This window comes from Euprymna scolopes, chromosome 2 (assembly GCF_053919585.1).
Source record: "Euprymna scolopes isolate OS-2025 chromosome 2, ASM5391958v1, whole genome shotgun sequence".
NCBI lineage: Eukaryota > Metazoa > Mollusca > Cephalopoda > Sepiida > Sepiolidae > Euprymna > Euprymna scolopes.
The window spans coordinates 160,224,462-160,247,770 of record NC_136483.1 but is presented as its reverse complement, the minus strand read 5'-3'; the positions used below and the strand labels follow the sequence as shown (position 1 = coordinate 160,247,770).

General features: G+C 31.9%; 1 protein-coding gene across 1 annotated transcript in view; it reads right to left on the bottom strand.

The window, feature by feature from the left end:
• The window catches only part of LOC145297853 (coiled-coil and C2 domain-containing protein 2A-like), a 220,229-nt gene that overhangs the window by 177,394 nt on the left and 19,526 nt on the right, over positions 1–23,309 (bottom strand). Inside the window, exons 4-10 of the mRNA XM_080144180.1 lie at positions 20,941–21,012; positions 18,950–19,220; positions 11,689–11,795; positions 9,515–9,598; positions 7,358–7,477; positions 4,934–4,961; positions 3,062–3,196 (exon numbers count right to left, since the gene is read on the bottom strand). Of these exons, the coding sequence (XP_080000306.1) occupies positions 3,062–3,196; positions 4,934–4,961; positions 7,358–7,477; positions 9,515–9,598; positions 11,689–11,795; positions 18,950–19,220; positions 20,941–21,012 (817 nt within the window). The remainder of the gene's footprint in view (positions 1–3,061; positions 3,197–4,933; positions 4,962–7,357; positions 7,478–9,514; positions 9,599–11,688; positions 11,796–18,949; positions 19,221–20,940; positions 21,013–23,309) is intronic.

Genomic DNA, 23,309 nt, shown 5'->3' with positions numbered 1-23,309 from the left:
ACTTTAGTGTATAAGTCTGGGAGTGATCTTAGTTAAGTTTTGTCTCAGAATACCCCCGATAATTATCAATAATCAAAACCGTTATTTTAATTTATTTATCATCGGTAAAGCCATTTTTTCCATGTCGTCACTTAGTAACAATGATAGAACAATGGGCAGTGAAAATTCTACTGTGGGTAAGTTGATAGCATGTTTTTTTTTTTTTTTTTTGCATGACATGGTCTGTAGGTTCAAACCCTGCATGTAAATTTCCTAATTTTTTTTTATTAATCGCAATGAATTTTATAAGACTTTTTTTTTTCTTGCACAACGTGGTCTGTTAATTCAAACCCCACACATAAATTTCTTAATGTTCTTTTTTTGTTAACTGGAAAGAAGTTTATATAAAATAATTTTATAAAAGAAACAGTAGGTTCTCTAGAGTGCAATGTAGAATAACATATATTTTGAATAAGTTAATGCATGGAGGCATGTGAAGCTTTCTCCCGGGCGATTTCATGGATTTCGATGACAATAAAAATATAGGAATGTGAAATATTCATTTATCGTCATTCAATCCTGGGCAACGCTGAATAACCCTGCTAATAGTTATATAAATGTTTTGTTATATAATCATTTTTTCTTTGATTTTTCATTTGCAAAATTCCGTTCATGTTAAGTTAGCACTTGTTAACTGCTGAATATTCCGTTCTCTTACATTTTTTTTCTTTCCGTTTTTACTTTGGATACCCATTTGATATCCTTCACTTTCTTCAACATTTATAACCCCCATTTTATCATTTACATTGTCATGTGGTTTTTGACAATCCTCAAATACACAATTATCAGTTACTTCTGCAGTTTACAGAGTGTGCAGAAATAATAACTTCATTATTTAGAAAGCCATTCTAAATGGGGTGAGGTAGGGGATTTTAATATTCTATACTTCCATCTAACAATTTAATAAAAGATACCATAATTTCCTGCCTTTGTAGACAGGGTGAACCTATTCTCTTAATGCCTTTCAGGAGAATGGTACATTCTAGAGATGAGATGATTCCAATATTTTTCCTGATTTTGATACAATTACAATTCTGTACTAAATTCCTGATTCCAATATAATTACTTATCCTGATTCTCTAAATATTTAACGATAGAGTTGTTTTTTCCTGATTACTGTAAAAATGTTAAATGTGCACATGTTTTCTCAAAAATAAAAACACACGTATGAGGGGGGCATCTATAGATTTTAGTTTTCCTGGTAGTTTAAAATCAATAAATATTTATTATTTCATTATTATCATCAGCCGTGAAAGATTTTGTGTTAAAAATCATAAAAAAATATAATTAAAGGAATTATTTTTGGCATCGAAAAATAGACACAAATTTTTCTGATTCCGACACCCCTAAAAGTTCCACTTTTACTGATTCCAATTAAGCGTCCCAACACTAGTATATTCTTAAAAGGAGTACACAACAGTGGTTATAATTTTATATTAGATTGTATTTACTCGTTATTTTAATTTATCTATCATCAGTAAAGCCATTTTTTTCCATATCATCGCTTAGCAACAATGATAGAACAATGCGCCGTGAAAATTCTACTGTGGGTAAGTTGATAGCGTGATTTTTGTTTTGTTTTTTCATGACGTGGTCTGTAGATTCAAACTCCGCATATAAATTTCTTAATTTTTTTTCGTTAACTGCAAAGAATTTTACAAGACTTGAAAGACTTTTGTTTTTTTTCCATGACATGGTCTGTAGTTTCAAACCATGCATGTAAATTTCTTAATGTTTTTTTTTTGTTTTTTGTTAACTAGAAAGAAGTTTATATAAAACAATTTTATAAAAGAAACAGTAGGTTCTATGGAGTGCAATGTAGAATAACACATATTTTGAACTAAGTTACTGCATGGAGGCATGTGAATCTTCCTCCTGAGTGATTTCACGGATTTCGCTGACAATAAAAATATAGGAATGTGAAATATTCGTTGATCATTATTCAATCCCGGGCAACGTAGGGTCTCCCTGCTAGTATACAAATAAACACACATTGGATTTAGTAAAAGTGAAACAATGTATTTAATGGTGACTATCTTAAATTCATAATCATAACCTTCCATCAAGTAGACTGTTTCATTTTTATCAAACGGTTATATTTTTTTTTAATCCTATAAAAAATTTTTAATGTAAGATTATCAAATTAGCATTTACTAAAATTTTCTATTTTTTTTTTTATTGATAAAATTAAATATCAAGTAAAAATAGATATTTTCATGAAAAACCTTCAAATAATTTTATCCCCCCCCCCACCAAAAAAAAAAAACGTTTTCTTGTTTAATTTAATTTTTCTTAATGTGAAATCATTTCTATTGATTTGAAACTGTCTACATTACACTTAAAACGTTTTCTATGAACGTTTGATATAAACAAATAAAACAGACTACTGAATGGTGGCTCGCGGCTATGTATTTAGAATAGCTGCCATTAAGTAGACTGTTTCTTTTTTTTATTTTATGGTAACACAGACATCAAATGGAAGGAAAACACAGCTATTTTCATAAAACAAAAACAATATTTATTCAAGTTATCTGTACCGTTGAGTGTAGGTTGTTAAAAGTTAAAACAATATCAGATTGAAGAAAGGAATAATACAGGTCTTTATTATAAAGTATTTGATAAATAATCATACTAGATATGATAGAATTGAATTCTGCATAACTGATTCCATAGGCTACAAAAGAATTCATTAAGCCAATTTACCCCCCCCCCCCTTCCTCCTTCAGCTTTCAAAAGCCAGCAAACAAGAAAATATAATGGAAATCAGTCAGTGGATAATGCTTGGAGACACAGACCATAAATAACAAAAGGCCTACATAGAATTTAATCTCAAATAATAAAAGAGATTAAATCACTTTGAAAATGTTATCTCAGATTCTTTACATTCATCATTACGTCTCTGTGAGAGGATATTGCAGTCAGTTTGCTATGTTTCAGTTTGAAATAGCATTTCCATCACTAAATGAGCAGATAGAATGGAAACATCTGATGTTTGATGCAACAAAGATTAAATCTGACTCACCAGGTCGAGAGGATGGCATGCAGTAGATCTTCGCTTCAGCTTCAATCTGCTTTTGGTAGGCGTCAATGTCTGCTTTCACATAAACGCACAGTCCAAACTCATCTTCTCCACTGATATCGATGAGCAAAGCTGTGTCTGTAATGGAAACAGATATGAAATAAAGATGCGTCTTTAAGAGAATGTGTCTGTAATATGATTGTGTCTACAAAAGAATAAAAACAGCTGTGTCTGCAAGCAAAGTAGAGATGAAACAAAGGTGTATCAGATATATATGTCCGTAATAAAATGCGCCTATAATAGAATGTGTCCGTAATAGAATGTGTCCGTAATAAAATGCATATATAATAGAATGTGTCTGTAATAGAATGTGTCTGTAATAGAATGCGTCCGTAACAGAATGCGCCAGTAATAGAATGTGTCCATAATAGAATGCATACATAATAAAATGTGTCCATAATAAAACAGCTGTGTCTGCAAGCAAAGTAGGGATGAAACAAAGGTGTATTAGATATATATGTCCGTAATAAAATGCGCCTATAATAAAATAGAATGTGTCCATAATAAAATGCACCTATAATAGAATGTGTCCGTAATAGAATGCATACATAATAGAATGTGTCCGTAATAGAATGCGTCCGTAATAGAATACACCTGTAATAGAATATGTCTGTAATAGAATGTGCCCATAATAGAATGCATCTGTAATAGAATGTGTCCGTAATGAAATATGCGCCTGTTTTGTGAATGCATCCATGATAGGATAGAAACAGGGACGAAACAAAGTTGTGCCGGTAATAGCAAATGTAATGTGACTGCCACAGAATGCACAATTTTGATGGTGACTGAATTTCTATTTCATTGTAACACATCACAAAAGAAATAATAGGTTAATGTAGTTTGCTTAAAGCATTATGCATAGTTAGAAAAACAGGAAGCAAGGACAGATTTCTGCATGTAAGATGTCCAAGAAAACAAGCTATCAAAGCAGAAAATTATCTGGCATCTATGGAACTGCTAAAGTGAAGGAGTGAAATTTTGCTGCTAGTTAGGCAGATCGGGGGTTGCTTTTACATTGAGGGAGTGCGAGTGCAGCGAGTTGATTGGAGCACATTCTGTGGAAGTACCTGTAAAACAAGAGATGTAACACTGCAGCAATGTGGCTGGATCTTGGCAGACAGTGTGGATTGAATTAGATTACAGATTCTTTTTTGCATCCAGTACAAAAGGAAGAAAGTAGTGGTTGGTGCACCTGACCAGATGTTGGAACAATATTCCGTGCACAGGTGAATGGTGGCTTTATACATAGGGTCTTGGTAGATGTGAGAAGTTTTCTAGCCCAGTAGAAGGAGGTACCTACTTTGTGGCAGGCATGGCAGCATCTTCTATATAATTATTCCATTTCATGTTGCCTAAAAATTTCAGAGGAATTTAAACATTGGACTTTTGGGATACACAGCACAATCATATTAACATACCAGTTCCCATTAGATCATCAAAGTTAAGCAATGTTGAGCCTGGTCAGTACTATATGGATGACCATTTGTGAATGCTAGATGTTATATACCATCTTCCCATGACTGGGATATACATGTGGTTAGGGATTGCTTGTGAATTTGATTTTCCCTGTAAACTTCCTCATTCAAGGGAAACTAATATAGCCCACCTAGGGCTAATACCACACTAGGTATTACTGATTCGTTTTTATTTTCTTACTTTTCTGAGAGGTGCTATCAGTTAAGAGAATTGATGATTTTGATTTGAATTTAGCTTAACTAATTACATAATCTGTATTGTTATCCATTATGCCACTCATGCTATTGTATCATGTGAATATCGGTACACAGCAAGAAGAACAACAATAAGGAAACTAACCTTCTGCATAAGTTTCTTCTAACTCGATCTGTAAAGGGATTGAAATAAAAAGAAAAAAAACAAAAGTATTATGAAGTGGTTTATGACTGGTAAGACACAAATATGAAGAAATAAATGGATGAAAACGATTCTATGAAGAACAACAATAACAAATGATTTACTTAATAACTTTACAATTATTTTGTATTACTTTGAAATGGGGAGGCTTAAATTGTCTATTGCTAAGCTGATTTTGATAAGTATCCCTCCATTTGAATTTTCAGGTTTTGTTGTCGAACTCTGGCCGATCAGTCATATGCTTCAAAATGTTTATTGGCAAAGGAGATAAATTTAGGGTAGAAGTCATTTCCCTTTAAATATCAAAATATTATTTCCTAAACTAGCAAGACCTGGTAAAATTCCACGGAATGAGAAATATATTTAATCATCAAATATGTTTCCATAAAGCTGATATTTTTCTGTTAGCGAAAAAAATTAGTTTTCTAGACAGAAAAACCAATAACACGCAGCAAATATGAGTTTAACATTTCTATGAAAATTGGCACTTATCACAGCAATTAAAAGTAAAGAAAATACAGAAAAGTCTGCATGATGTATGTAATCGTTACAGAACAAAGCTGTCATATTCCAAAAATCAGATAAATCGATCAAGTATTTTTTTTTATAAAAAAAAAATCAAATTATACGACTAAGTGGGTCATAGCGTTTTCGTCAGCCATCATGAAATCTGATGAAATAAATAGGGGGAGACAACTCAAATCAAAATGTCGATGTCAAAAATCAGCTGTATGTTCAATACAGTTAACTTATTGCGGTATCGTTAACTGGTTATTAAATTATTAATTAAACTAAATTTTTATAAAACTAAATGGTGTGAATATAATGTTTCTCAATAAAATTAATAAAAATAAATATTTTTTTAACTATTAAAAAAATATTTAGATGGTTGACTTGTTCCTATTTACTTGCCTCCCCTCGAGGGGAGAGTTAGACACAAGGTCGGTTTTTAATGTGGGGAAAATCCAGCTACCCAAAACGGGGCACTCTGGATAGGAACAAAATTAAAAATTGTTTCAGTCTAGAAGGATCTCTCCCCCACTGACTGAGGACAGAAAAATGAAATGTAGTATCAGAACAGACACTACACTTTACTCCCAGCCAAAATGTATCCTGATGAAATAAATTTTGGATGTTTTTAAAAGTTCTGTTTTAGTGGTATTGCGTTTTTCATTTTCAATAATATTAAATAATAAAAAAATATTTTTGCAAAACATGGACCGTGCTTAAATAATTATGTTATTAATTAGAAACCCATTTTTAATATAGAGAACTTTGGGTTTGTGCAAAGTGAATGGCTGATCCCCAAAATGTATAAATATTTTGACCCCTCCCCTTAACTTAAAAATTCACCAAAATTCAGGAAATCAACCTATTTTTACGAATCTTGCAGTACTTATCAATTAACAATCACGGAATATAATAGACCCCTTATGTTTTATACTCTTAGAATTATTATTTTATATAAACAAAAAATACCTTGATGAAAGTACTAAAAAAGAAAAATGCACAAATTTATTTTTTGCTTTTTTATTATCAAATTAAAACATCGTAGATGTTAACAATAACAAATTTTGGTACTTATGCACTTATGTTACTGCACTGAAATAATAATGTTATTCTTAACATAGAAGGGAGGGTGTTTTGTAACGTTTTTCTGTACTTTCATCTTACAATTTAATAAACAAAAATATCATAAAAATTGAATTAAACTTGAAAATACTATTTTAAAAATAGTGCTGTATCAAATGCAGAAGCACTAGAAATTCTTTCTTTTTTAATATTTTAATATTTCAGTTACATTACAAAAAAAAAATCCTTAAAAGTCCATGTTATTGAAATCAATATACCTCGAAAAAAAAAAAAAAATTTCTGTACTTTCACCTTTTTAGACAAAAAGATGCCATAAAAATTGAATTTAACTTGGAAATCCGATCAAAAAATAGCACACTTCATATTCTTAAAAAGTATCTATTATATTCATTTAAAATTTACACAATAGAATCCTTATGTAAACAATTGGAGTTCTATTCCTATAATTTCTTATGAATAAACGTTAATACATACATTATTTAAGTATTAAAACAAGGAGATACATTTGAACAGAAATTTTAAACTACCATGTTTTTTTTTTAGTTTTCATTGGTAAGCAAGATTTCTTTTATCCAATCAGGATGTAGCTAGGGTTTTCATGATCCAGTCAGACTGTAACTGAGTTTTTCCTTTCAGCAACACCAATTTAATTTTGTTTTATTAAACTCAAATGCTTATAAGCCATTTGGAATATTCCACTTTACTTTTAAGGGATGATCAGCATGATAACGGTCAATGCGACAAGCATGTAATAGTATATAGACGAGTTCTTACCTCAGTCTTTGGTTCTTCTGAAATCGTTGGTGAAGATGAAGGCATTGCAATTTCTTCTTCCTCATCCAACATGTGAGTGAAAAAATCATATGACTGTTTTGCTGTCGGCTTTTTATAATTCTGTTTAAGACAAAGCGAATGCAGAAAAGTCAAATGAAATAAAAATATACTCAAAATATTTTTGGTAAACATTCTTTTATTTCATGCATTAATTAAAAATTCCAAAAACAGATATCCATCAGGGAACTTCTGCCATTACTAACCAGCTGAGTATAACAACTGTCGACGAAGGTAAAAATCCACCAAGCATTTGTATGCAGTATGATGATGTACGAAAGTGAAATATGGGCAATGAGAGTTGAGGACATGCGTTTCTTGGTGATAAATGAGATAAAAATGATAATGTATAATGTGAGTATTAAAGACAGCTCTGATTAGAGGAAGATTTAAATATGGACAGTATAGGAGGATGTGTGTAGAACAGGAGACTTTGTTGGTATGGTCACATTAAAAGAATGGAAGCGAGTTCTTGGATTCTTGTAGAATTGTTGGGTAGCTGGTTCAGTTCATAGGGGAAGGTAAAAGAAAAAAACATGGGGGGAAGTGATAAAAATGAACTCACAAGAAAGTAAAATAAAGATCTGGCCTGAGATGGGTTAGTTTGGAAATTTATTTCTTAAAGCCGTTCAACACACGCCAGCATGTAAAACGGATGTTGAACTGAATCTGATGACATCCATTCAATCTGTGTGTTCAGCTTGTTTGGCTTGTTTCCTCTTGGCTAAAGTAAGTTTCTGACCCAGTGCAGTTCTAGGAGGTTCACCTTCCCAGGCTCTGTTTTCTGATCTTTTGGTTATTGCTGGTGGGAATACAGATTAGAATGCTCAGGCACTTTTTGCAGCCCAGGGTGCTCTTCCTCTAAGGTGCTAGCTTTTCAAATCCCAGTTTCTTGACCTTGTGTCACATCTTCCCACCTTGGGAGGGAGGTAAACATCCTGCGTGTTCAGCAATTAAAATGCTATTTCAAACTTTAGAATGACAGATGGGCTGCATGACTAAACAAGTTATCGATCGACAGGGTTAGGGTTAGATGTGTGGGCACGTGTTAAATAGTAAAATTAGAGATTGCGCAACTTTTGCTTCATTATGGACTCTTGTACACTGTGCAGGCACTTTTCAGGATGTTCATTGTCGCTTAAGACTGATAGGATGCCAATAAAACAAATTAGTGGACTGTTATGTTCATATCGTGGATATGCATTTGATATTTTATCAAATAAATAAAATTTATTTTGATACTTGTCAACACACAAAAGTAAATTTATTGTTTTTTGTTTTCAACTTAGATGTTGCAGGATGGGGTTACAGGATAATTCCATGTTAAATCATCCAGACAATGTCACCCATATCACTCAAATTTTCTTCAAACTTTCTCCAGTTGTTGGTATCTTAAAAACTAAACAATGCTGAAAATTTGAGCTTGTTACTCCATGCAGTTTCCCAAATATTCATTTTTAAGATTTCAGGTATGTTGCGATAGGCTACAAAATTCCAACTTAAGTAAATTATATTTTTGTGTATAAAATGAATTTCAAACTATCTAGAATGTTAAAATTTGCACAGGCAAGGTTTTATTGCACAAGGAATCTAAGATTTATATTTAAAACCGCAAAAAACAAAAAAAAAAAATCAACTGTTTTTAGTTATTTTACATGTTTGGCTAAAAAAAAAAAATATGTGACAATATTGGAAAATGAATTTTTTTCTGTGTTTTACACGGTTTACCTTTCTCAATTAGCTCACAATTTAACTTGAAAGATAGACATTGTTTTTCACATTGAGACACATTTTGACCTTATGGTTTTAACTGTTTCCATTAAAGGATAAATAAATTTAGATGTTGCAGATGAAGTTATAATGGATTTAGCATTGCCTCAGAAGATAGCTAACAAGATGCACTGGAAGATCTAAACAGTGCTTGATTCTACAATTAACTATCACCCATGAAATAAATGACTTAAACAATGAATTAAAATATATTTAAGCATATCTTATGGCCGGGCAATGCCAGGCGGCATAATAGTTACATATAAAAACAAATTTAAAACTGCTGAAAGGAACAATAACTCTTAGTAGAATATCTGGAGAATTACTTACCATAGTAGATGTTCCACTGTTCTTTCGGAATAATTTTTTTTTCTTTTCCTGAACTTCTTCATTTACTTCAGAGGCTGCCTTAAACTATGCAAAAAAAAAAAAAAAAAAAAACAATAATGGAAATTTTGTTGAATATATAAATATGACACCACATGAGCCCAGTTACAGCCTGCTGCCCCAACGTTGTATGCCATGGCTTTGTTCACTATTATCTTATCTTCTTATAGCCATGCTGTTGTCTTTTACACATTGGTGACTATCAATGGGAGTGCATGGGCTCACCAGTAAATAAAACAAAAGGAAAATACAGACTCCAATACTTTACATATATATTGATTGGACTATAGGTATGTGTGTCCCCATCAACCTTCAACACACTAGGGCGCAAATCTACATCCTGTCACGGCTGGGTTTCTCTGTTGCTGTCAGTTCATCTTGATCTCCCAAAGCTTTCCTTGACTTGGTCCAAGCCATGATCCATCTTCAACTGTATCCAGCTCTCAACTGTCTAAGCATCCACCTGAGCTCCGGTCACGTGTACTGTCGTAAAATATCCAACTCACTATTGTTGTAAAAAGTCCCTTGCCACACCTCAGTGTAATAATACTATTATCAATTTTAAAGTACCCAAAAACCAAATCTAAATATATCTCTATCCATTGTTCTGTCCTCTAATTTAAACCCTATCTTGGCTTTCTTATCTGCGTTAAAGAAGAAAGTCCTATCTATTGTCTATTGATAAATCCTTTTTGTTACTCACTAAACCTACTGCCTTTTTCCGTTTTAAATCTTTTGGGTTTTTTTTCCCTCCAATTTCCTACCACTTAATGGCAGCAAGTTGACCATAGTATCACATAAAGGCATCTAAAATAAATACAGATTTGGGTTATGGTAACATATGTGACCTTTTGTCAAAATGCATACTAGCTGACTTAATCAGTATTCACGTAAGGTGTCTAATATGTAACATTGACGTGCTTTACCATTTAAATCTGCACTGACCAAAAGTAACATTTGTATTCCCAATCGACCCAACAACATATGAAATGATAAACCTTTTGTTTAAATTTATTTTTAAATATGTTCAAAAAATTCCAAATGAAAGATAAATAACTGCTACCAGTTCTTGTGAGATTTACATAAGAGTACTGATACTTATTTTAGCATCTCCTTATTTTCATAATGATCAGATTACTATTTTCTGTGTTATTAAAAGAAAGTCTTTCAAAATATCTGCTTTTGAAGATAATTCAATTAATTTGACAGATGAAAATATTTTTAGCACCAATGATAATGTCATATTAAAGAATAAAGTCTTTCCAGTCATTCTGTCACGTTTCACAACAATCTGTTGAAAATAAAGACATTATAAAGATTCCAGTGGGGGAGAAGAAAAAAAACAGCTAAAGTTTTTTGTTAGTAATTCCTTACAGGATATTCAGATTTAAAGTTGTTTATCCACTCAATAAGTGTAACAAAAAAAGAAATAATGACCACCTTTATTTAGGCCTAATACAAAATCTCATTATAAAATTTCCCAATATGAAAACTATTAACAAAACCAGGAAAATAATTAAAAAAAAAAAGTAAAAATTAGAAAAAAAATAGAGCAGAAGATTATTTTGAAATAATAATCAATTTTTATCATAAATTAGTTTTATTGTATTACCTTATTCATTTTTACTTGCTGAGATGCAGAAGTTCAAGTGCAACGTGAACCGACATCTTGCTGCCGAAATCCCTACATAGTACCCCAGTAGTTGTTGCCCCTGATAGTAGCCCCCTACACCAAAGTGGCAATGTGCCTTGTTTGGGGTGAAAATATAATAATAAAAAAAATTTTTTTTAAAGATGAAAGGATGATTTATCTCCCTTGCTTGACAGAAACTTCCAGTATTTCAGCTGTTATGAATGGCGGATCGAGAAAATACAATAAGATCAATGTATATTTTTAATAAATTGTTCTAGACGATCTTCAGCTCTGTCATATTTTTCAGTTAATTTTACTTATTTCAGCATATTACACGTTCATTTTTACTTGCTCAAATTAAATACTAAGTTATCTCCCCTGCTTTGCAGCAACTTCTGCTCTTGCTAATGGCAGATTGAGAAAAAAAATAAAAAATATATGCGATTTTCAACTGTGACTAATACTATAGAAGCACTGGACTTACTTTAGCTTTTTTCCTTAAAGTTTTTATCTTGTCTCGAATTATTTTTGATTGAAGATCCGGTTTTTCCGTTGAGTCTTGAACAGCATCATCTCTTGGTTCTCCTTCATCTACAAAAACAAAAAGATGATCTAAAGGTTATTCCTTCATAGCATCACAAGTTTGCCAGTTTTAATTTTGTTAAACGTTAACATCAATTTGAGATGTACAAATATTAATTGTTAAATCCTGTAAACCGAAAATCGGTAAACTGAATATTTTGCGATATTTTGGTAATTTATTTTAATTATTTGTAGAGTTTCAACGAAAGTAGACTTCAAAGTAGTAGTCATCTCACACTGTATGAAGTTACTTTTCAGCTAGTACTCATTCATTTAAAGTCCCAGTTTCTGAGAGTTATTTAAGCATTGTGACTGTAAGGAGTGAGCCATGATTCAAAACAATTGTCTGCCTATAATCAAATAGAATTTCCATGAACAGAGTTTCTTTCCAAGAATTTTCCATTTTTTAAAACACATTGCTGTGTTTTGTATTATTTGGACTAATGTTCTCATCTTGAATATTATTTACACATTTTGGCTGATGTAACCTCTGATCTTCTTCAGGTGTATCCTGTCCAACTTAAAAATCTGCATAGACTATGTATATATATATATATATATATATATACATATATATATTTTTTCCGATCCCGCATTTTGCTAATTCCTACCCTCTGATGAGAAGGAAAGTATTTCTTCGAAACTCCGCGGATTAAGGACTATCCATTTTTCTAGTTTTTCTTTTTCAGATTAAACATGTTTTTAACTCATTTCAAAGTGTTTTTTAACATATTTTATTAACTGTTTGCTCATATATATATATATATATATATATATAAATACCCTCTGAGGTTATTGTTTTCCAGAGGTTAAGTAACAAATGAAGAGTAACAAGAGTAGTATGACAAGAGTGCTCAATACCGTAGTAGAGCATCATTTTTATTTGTTTTTACATTAGCAAAGTTTGCAATGAAAGAATCAGGTCATCTTCATCACAGGGAGTTAAAGTCGGATGTTGATGACAGAACCTTCTGATTGTAACTCCCTGTAACGAAGATGACCTTATATTTTCATTGCAAACTTTGCTTTTGTATAAGCTTTATCGCCTGAAGAGGTCTAGTTACTAGTACCTAGTTGATCGAAACATGCTCATGACTGTGTAGCAGCATATTAGTGCTAATGTAAAAACAAATAAAGTGTATATATATATATATATATATATATATATATATATGTAGTAGAGATTTAGAAGGCTATCACAATGTGAGGAATGAGATATAGTCAGTGTTGATGAGAGAAGATGAAAACAAGTGGCGATTTACAAATCAATAAGTATACACATATATGTGTATATATACATATATTCATTCAATTGTATTAAGTATGTTATGTCTGTGACAATATCTATTATATTTGTTATGTCTGTGACAATATCTATTATATTTGTTATGTGACAATATCTATTATATTTGTTATGTCTGTGACAATATCTATTATATTTCGGGGAAAAAAATTCCCCTTTTCAAATGGAGGATGTTACAGTTCGATTCAAAGCATGCCAGATGGAATGAAAGAAATGAATTCATTTTAATTCATTTCTTTCATTCATTAAGACATTTATACTTAATACAATTGAATGAATATATGTATATATAGACATATATGTGTGTAATTATTGATTTGTAAATCGCCACTTGTTTTCGTCTTCTGTCATCAACATTGATTATATCTCATTCCTCGCATTGTGATAGCCTTCTAAATCTCTACTACATACCTATCCCACACAATGCTTCAAGCAAACTACATATCAATATATATATATATATATATATATATACACACTTAATGGTGACCTTATCTATTACTTATAATTAATGGTTCTCATGTTGTATTAAATTCTATACTATGTCTGCTTAATCATCGCCCAGCATATTCCTCGGGTGATGCTTACGAATTACTTTAAAATTCTTCCCAATCATGTCTGATGGAATAAGACCATCCTTCCCCTTAAGGGTTCTGTTTGAAATTTTGTGTAAATTTCGGAGTTTGACAGAAAGATTCCAGTATTCGACAAGATACACCAGAAGAAGATCGGGTGTTACATTGGCCAAAATAGTATGCAAATAAGATTCAAGATGAGAACAGTATAATTTAATAAAATTCCTTCTTTCTATCTGATAACGTAATACCCCATCTGATATTTTTGCAATATTATCCCTAACTCCAGGGCGAGTTCAACACTGCAAGTCTCGAGTACATAATCTATACTTTTTTTTTTTTTTTTTTTTACACAGTGATCACCACTTATCAAGGCCCGGAAGCCACTCAGGGATAAGAGTTATTGCAAGTACATTACGTTAGTGTGGAGATTTGATGAAGTGTTTAATTAAGGGGCGGTTCATTAGGAATTTGTTAACATTGGACTTGAAGACATCCAAGTTGTAATCCGGAGGGAAGCAGGTAGACGGAACATAGTTCCACAGGCGTGCAATTCTAAGAAAGAAGCTTTGTTCATGGAATCCGCGTTTTGATTTAGGCACAGATATAGAGTGGGGGAAATTTTTCACAGTGGATTCAGCTAGACGGGTGTTTTTCGTGAAAGATTGGCGAGGGGGGACCAGAGATTGGAGTTCAGACGAGCACCTGCCATGGAAATAACGATAAAACAAGGATAGGCTCGCAACATCTCTTCTGTGGGAGAGAGGTTGCAGGGTAGAGAAAAGGGCATTCCCCACTAAGCCACAGAGTCTATTTTGTACTCTGTCAAGGCATGATAGGCTGTTTTTGGCCGCTCCTGCCCAGATATGGCAACAGTATTCCATCTTTGGACGTACTTGGCTTTTATATAGATAGGGAATTGCATCAGTAGTGAGATATCTTCTGGAGCGGTAGAACTTGTAAATGTTCAATCACAATGGTCCTCATAGACTGAGGAGTTCTCATTTTGGAATCAAAGTCGGACCCAAGCAACACAAATGAAGGCAATCAAATTGAAAGAAGATCAGTTTTTATGCAGGCTGTTAACATTCATCTTACATCAGAATTGGCAGCAAGGAGAAGTGGGTGTAGAAATAAGGTACAATCTAATATCTTTAAGGTATTATTGATTAAACCATCTAAACTAAGTCAACTCTCATGGCTTTCTAATGTTTGACTCGTAACTTTATTGTTTTGACTTTGTCTGACATCATTGCTTTTATTGTTCTCAAAAATGATGATCTAAAAAGATAACTCCTGACTGACCCCTTATGCCATCTGCAGCCTAACTTGACAACAATCTCCCTGCGGATTTAAATTCTCAAATGAGAACTAACTAGTTATCTCATTTCTCTCTCTCTCTCTCTATATATATATATATATATATATATATATATATATATATATATATATAAAACAAAATAGAAATATTTTTTCCGCTTTACAAAATTACAGTATAGCTTCACAAATGCTGCATCCATATATAAATCGAAAATGATCACATTATATGCCATTACTTGATGCATGTTTTCTGGCTATTATCACCTGCTTTCATTCACTATTACAAATTGCTACATTATTTTTATTTTTTTAACATGGAGGTCACTACTTATCAAGACCCAGAAGTCACTCGGGGATAAGGGTTATTGCATGAACAGTAATCAATGGGATAGTATCGTAGTAATCATTAGTATTGGACATTTAATAAAGTGTCTTATTTAAGGGCGTGATTCATCAGGAATTTGTTTATGTTGGACTTGAAAACATCCAAGTTGTAGTCAGGTGCAAAACAGAGAGTTCCACAGGCGTGCACTTCTAATAAAGAAGCTTTGTTCATGGAATCTACGTTTTGATTTAGGCACAGATATAGAGTGGGGGAAATTTTTCACAGTGGATTCAGCTAGACGGGTGTTTATCATGAAAGATTGGCGAGGGGGGACCAGAGATTGGAGCTCAGACGAGCATTTGCCATGGAAATAACAATAAAACAAAGACAGGCTCACAACATCTCTTCTGTGGTTGCAGGGAAGAGAAAAGGATATCCCCCCACTAAGCCACGAAATCTATTTTGTACTCTGTCAAGGCAGGATAGGCTGTTTTAGCAGCTCCAGCCCAGATGTGGCAACAGTACTCCATCCTTGGATGTACTTGTTTTTTATTCAGATAGAGAATTGAATCAGTAATGAGATATCTTCTGGAGTGGTAGAAAGATCAGAAGTAAAGATCAAACCCAAAAGCTTGTCAAAACAAGGAACCTCCCCAAGATGAGACCCATCCATTTCAATTGATGCCAGATGAGGATCAGAGCGTTGATGATGTAAAGATAGGAGCTTGGTTTTAGATACATTAAAAGTAATCAGCCACCTCTTCTCCCACTGTACCACACGTTCAAGATCAGAGGAGAGAGAATCAGAGAGAACTTTGTCATTTATGGCCTTTGATGTGTTGCCATATTTCCGAAGAGAATATTCAAAACAAGATGTAGTAAACTGTGGAATAAGGATAACTCACACACTTAATATTTTCTACTGTGACTATCCCAGTTAGGACATGAGCAAATATTTCATAGGTCACACTTACTGTGAATCACCGTAAGTATTTTGTTTTGTCATTATGTGCTTTTACTTTTCTCCTACAATTGCTGCAAAAATAATGAATAGCCCCTTTCCAATTCATTTTTGATTAAAAGGACAATTTCATTGGCCATTCAGACATAAACCTTCATTCTAGAATCTACATTTAGCAATAATGATTTCATTTACAGTAAACATGATCGCCAGCGTGTCCATTAGTTATCGGTTCAGATCTATTACAAACACTGTGTAATGACAAAATTAACAGCATTTCCATGGAATTTAAACATAAGTGGTTTACTCTTACATTTAACTTTGCTAAACACTTTCGCTTGATGTGTGTGTTTTGCGACATGGGGAGTTTGACACCAACTTCCTTGAGAAAAAAGTCACAAAAAGGCCAATTTACAAACTCAGGCCACTTTTAGAAAAAAAAAAAAAAAAAGGCCAAAGAAAGACTAAATGTAATACCTTCTTTATTAATATGCTATAGAGACAAACTAAATTGCTATATCGAAGCCGTTACCTCTTGGCAACATTGAAGATGTTTGTTCCCAAATATTTACGTCATTCTTTTCTTACATAATTTCATAGTTTTCTTAGCAATGAAGTAAAGACATTCTCTGTGCATTTAAAATCATGGTCTTTATATATAAGCTTTCAGGGGAAATTATTTTTTTTACATAGATACACTTGCACTAAAAGACATTAATCATAGATTATACAGTTTACATATTGTTTAAAATGTATCAGAGGACTTTGAAGAATATTTAATACTGCTATATTTAAATTGATTGTTGATAAAGTTGCTGTTGACTATGCTCAGCTAGATCCCACTCCAAAAATGATTCTTCTGTTTTTTTTTTTTTTAGTGTGTTTTTTTAGGGGGTCACTTGTTGGAATACAAACTTTTATTTAAGAATTTTGGGTGTGTGATTCATTTTCTATATATACATTTATAAGGTATATAACTTGATATTTTTAGCCAAGGAGAATAAATTGTGTGTTTCATTCTTTTTTTTAGAGAGGACGATTAAAAAATAAACTATTAACTTAACTGCAAACCCTAAGTCTAAGTGGCAACAGTACCCCCAAATCTTTCCTTTAATCCTATTAATATCCTTAACTTCATATGCACCCACACAAAAAAATAAAATAACAAATACTTTACTTTTAAGATTTAACTAGAATGATTACATGCCATTCAAATGCTATCTGGCTAGAAATTTAATTATCATTTTACAATAAACTTATACGTGAATCTGATCCCTTAATGGAACTTCTAAAATAGTTTGTTGTATGGTATTCACCGTAGGCAGGTTAAACTGGCTTCTTCCTAAGAAGGAACTGTCAAGGGAATATTAAATTCACAGGCACTCCCCTGTACGGTTTGCATCTAATTTTGTTGAGTATTTTCAAAAATAAAAACAAAAGTTAATCTTGAAATTTGCATCTGCATCACATTTTATCTTTGTTTTAGGAAATTGGATTTTTGTGAAAATGTTTATAAATTTCTAAAGGTCAAAATGTTGAATGTTTTAATTTTCACATACTGCTTCTTTTTTTTTAATTAAAAAAAGAAATTGTCCAATGTTTTTTTAGTAAAAAAACAGTTAAATTAAACAATTATTTTTTTTTACAAGTTTCAAAGTTTGTTATTAGAAAAAAACATTGTCATAAATTAAATGATTTATTCATATCAGAAATTGTGTCAAGTATCTTTACTGTTTCTGTTACTACTTCTACTGCTGCTATTGTTATTACTACTGCTATCATCATAATTTTTTCCATTCTAACGTAGGGTACCAACACAGCTTTGCAAGATTTGCTTCTGGGTCATTCCAGAGCAGCATTTTCATTGTTTTTCTTTCGTTTTTTTAAGGGCGATGCACATTTTCTTTTAATAATTACAATTATTTAATTATTAACAGAGGTTTAACTCCATACCTTAACGACTACTTCCTAAAAACAAAATAACATTACATCAGTCTAGAAGGATCCCTGCTTTATTACAATGGTTTCAGGATTGATTAAAATATTTCTCCATAAACATTTTTTATCCATTAGTTTTCTTTATTGGAGGAATCATGCATATTTTCTGCTATTATGCACACTTATTTAACGTTAATAACATGCTTTTCAATATTTCTTCTCATTGGTGGGACATTAATTCTTCACTTAACGAGTTATTTATAAATAAAACAAAACAAATTAAGCTAAGTCTATGATAATGTAATAGATAACCATAATTTAGTCTGTCTTTGAGTGGGGGGGGTCTCTTAATGAATCTGTTCTGGCTTTATATCATCTCTCCACTGGGCAATGCGGGTACACAGATCCTGCTAGTATGCAAGATTTAACATTTTCTCATTCTCACACTTCTTTGGTTTTGACCTCTGACTCTTTCAGACGGCTCCATCCTTAAGCAGTACAGCAGAACTAAAAAGTTCCTATTTAAACTAGCTAACTTATCCACCTGAATATTACATAAACAAAAATAAGCAATAACAATCCTTTAAATGCAAGAAAAGCATCACCATACACAAGTGAACATTAAATCAGCTAAAATTTATTAGAAGTATAAATATCAAGAATAGTGAAGATAAAGTAAAACTATGTAAAAAAACATGATAATTTCTCATCCCAAAACGCCAAACAAATAAAAGCCTTTACCTTCTATAACATCTTTTAATACTTTTACCATTTTAGACTTTCTTGGTGTTAAAATGGGTTTAACTGGTTCTGCAGAGGTTGATGGCAGTGGTGTGCCATCAACTGTATCTGCCCAATCAGAAGGAATTGGTAATGTGCTATCTTGAGTCATAGATGAATTGGCTGTTGCTGCAGATTGGTTGAGAGATTCTTCCAGAGCTTTGCGACTTTTCTGTTTCACTGTCCTTACTTCTTCTGCCCAATCATCATTTGTTTTGAGAGTTTTGGTCAGCTGAAAATTGATAACAAAATTGTTAATTCGTTTGTTGGCAGACAAAATGAGTGCAGACATATTTTTCTCTTTCTACGTATATATCTCCCTATATATAATTTACATTTTATACAAGTAGATCTAACTTCGATTTTATATTTAAATTTTCTTTTATTTATGTAAATGTAATCATATCTTGCTACAATGTACAGACCATTTCAATCATTATTGATCTCATCAGGCAAGAAAAAAATTAAAAATAAAAAAGTTTAAGAACTTTTTTATTTTTAGAGAAAACTATATTTTACCATGTCTATCATGACATGAAATTATTGCAAATTCATTCAAAATTGCGACTAACCGGATGCTATGCAGCATAACTTTATTGCCCGCTCGTAAAATACATATAAATATTATATTTTAATTAATGCAGAGTTCTTATTTATTATAAACAGAAATACAGTAGGTATTAAACGTTTTCAAAGAAAAAAAAAATTGAAGCAAAAAACAAAAAGAAACTGAGACATGTGCATGCGAGTATTATGTTTTTCTAAACAGTTGACTTCTTGTAAGTAAAAAAAAAAAAAAAATACTGGAACCGAGATCGAAACCAAAACCTAAAGACAGTGAGTCAAGAATGATGACCATTAGGCCAGCTCGACACGATCTTTAAAAACTGTTTTCAAACCTTAACACAAGTAATCTGTTACGTAAATGATTCATGCATGCGCATTCATGAAACAGTTGACACACATAAAAATCCGATGATCGGCATGTAAGGGGTTAAAATTGAAAAATTGGTATGTGGGAGTCATCATATTTTTATTTATTTGCTAACTATTTCACGAATGCACACGCATGAATAGTTCACATTACAGATTACTTATGTTAAGAATAAGTAGGTTTGAAAGCACCCCTTAAAGATTGTGTCAAGCTGATCTAATGGTTATCGTACTTGACTCACTGTGTTTAGGTTTTGGTTTTGATCTCAGCTCGAGCATTTTTTTTTTTTTACTTACAAGAAGTGAACTGTTTAGAAAAAACATAATACCCACATGCACAGGTCTCAGTTTCTGTATGAATTAAAATATAATATTTATGCATATTTTAGACTGGGCAACGCCGGGTGGCCTGCTAGTATCTCTATAAAAGTGAGAATGTGTGTGTGTGTGTGGACATTTCTCAACCTATATACTCAACAAATTTTTGATCTGCAGATTTGAAATCTGGTATATAGAGTATTCAGACATGTGAAAAACTTTTTAATCAGTTTTCATCCACTAAAAGGGCTGCTAAGGGATCAAAATTGAAAAATGCGTACGTGGGTATCAGCGGATTTTTTATCCGTTCGCCAACTGTTTCATGAATGCGCATGCGTGAATCGTTCACATGACAGATTGTTTATGTTAAGAAGAAGTAAGTTTGAAAACACATTTTTAAGATTATGTCAAGCTGGCCTAATGGTTATCATACTTGGTTCACCGTCTTTAGGTTTTGGTTTCAATCTTAGCTCAAGTATTTTTTTTTATTTACAAGAAGTGAACTGTTTGGAAAAAAAAACATAATACCCGCATGTATGTCTCCGTTTCTGTATGAATTAAAATATAATATTTATGCGTATTTTATGACCAGGCAATGCCGGGCGACCTGCTAGTATATTACATATCTTCTAATAACAAAATATCTTTAAGACTATTCTATATTCTACACATAATAATAAAACAAAAAATTCTGAACTCACTTCTTTTTGTTTACGCTGTCGTCTGGCAGACAAATTACGTAGCAATGACTCGACTTCATTTTCATCAGAAACCTACAAAGAAAAAATAGGTTACAATTAGTGTTGGGACGATTAATCGAAATCAGGAATTGGAAAAATTGAAACAGAATCAGAAAAATTTGTGCATACTTTCTGATGTCAAAACGATTCTTTTAATTGTCTTCCACTGCTAACAATAATGATAAAATAATAAATATTTATTGATTTTTAATTACCAATAAAACTAAAATCGATAGATCATTTCCCACAAGTGTATCTTCATGTTTAACTTGTTTCTATGGTAATTGGGGGAAAAATAACAACTCTATAGTTAAATATGCACTGATTTATAAAAAATCCGAATCGTGAATTAAGTACAGAATCAGTAATTGTATTGGAATCGGGAAAAATATTAGAATCGTCCCATCACTAGTTACAATATTAGCAAATGTTCAGAAGACAACATAACGATTGGATCATTCTATTGCTCCAGTAAGTACCTAACTCCAAATGCAATTCTTTGCATAAAAGTCAGATAAATCTAAAGTTGGAATACCGCTGCCACATCTGAGAAGGTGCCACATAGATAATTTTTTTCACATCTTGACAGAATAAGTAATCCAAGTTACAAAATTCCCACTGTTTACTATGCTAAAATCACAATGACTAATGTATACCTATTAACCCTTATCCTTGAGTGGCCTCTGGGCCTTGATAAGTGGTGACAAAAAAAAAATCGACTTTGCAATCTAACAAGGAAGTGATCTCTCTTTCCTACAACCACTTTCTCACAAAAGAACCATTGCTAGCCACTTTCTTCTCTATTGCTATTTCCATGGAAGGTGCTCAATTAAGCTGTGATCATTAGTTCCTTCTTGTAAGACATTCACAGCAAGAACTCGTCAGTTTTTTGCCACAGTGAAAAAGAATTTTTCTTTCTCTTCCTTGTATCTTATATCAGGTAGAATTTCAATCGAAAGAGCTTCTTTGCAAAGACTTCCTGATAGTAAAACACATTACCATGGGATTGTTTTCCTAATGATTACAACTCGGTTGTCTTCAAATCCAATGTGAACAAATTCTTGTGCCTGAAGTAAAAATGAGTTTATACTATTGATCAATGTTAGTACTCCCATCGTATTCCTCATTTTTTAGCTGGAAATCATTTCTGTCTCTATTAATCCTTATTCTTGAGTAGTTCTTGGTCTTGATATGTATTAAAAAAATGTTTATTTATTTACTATGCTTGTGAGAAGGGTGGCAGGACTTGTTTTGGGCAGCACCAAGCAGGTCTCTTAAATTTTATTTAAAATGTCAAAAAAATAATAAATAATCAGAAAACACTATTATCCTAATAATTTTTTTAAAAAAGTTTGCCTCACTTGTCTCTTAATCTGTCCCTACCTCTTAAATTCTATCAAATTTCTGGGTTCCTAACACATTTTCATATTTCTCATTATAACGATGCTTCTACTGTAGTGAAATTGATTTCAATATTTAAACATGCGTAATTACGGCCATCGAACATTAAAAAACAGTTTCTTCAATAAGACTGGAAGAAATTAGTGATCTTCAGCAATGTTGTAAAATCTTGACAATTAAAAAAATAATTGCTTTATCATATTGAGGAACGTTCATGGAGCCAAAACTATGAATTAAAACAAAAATAAATAATTTATTTATTTGAAAAAAAAAAAAAAAAAAAAATCTTGCATTGTGTTATCTGTTTTTTTAACAGATTTTCAAATTTCTTATTAAACTGATGTTTCTACTGCAGTAAAATTGCTCTCATATATATTCATATATGTATATAAAGTACAAGCAAAATATTTGCTCAGCATTAATTGCTGCAGTGATCTTAGGCCTTCATTTTCCCTGCATTCATTTATAAAGAGTTTAATGAAAAGCAATTCAATTTGAAATAAACTAATTATTAAAAACATTTACAGAGCAGGTTAGGAATAATGACCTTCACCTTTTCTTCCCCAATAAATGAGATAAGCCACAGATTAGAAATCAAGTGAATTTTCTGTCAGATATTACATTAAGGTAATACTTTCAGGACAATCCTGCATTTCATTTCCTCTGGGGATATGAGCCATTATTGAAAATCCATGGATTAAGGAAATAAATATAACTTTTCTTCATATATTCCTTGTTTCAAACAATAAATTCTTAACTTAAATATATTTGTGTATATTTTAAGCTACAGAATTTAGCTTTAATCATTAAACATTCCTTTTTCCAATCAAAAGTAATTCTATCAATCATGTGATTACCAAAAAAATGTGTTGTTTTATTTTTCTATTTATTCAATTCTTTAATACTGCTTATTTAACAATAAGGCAAGG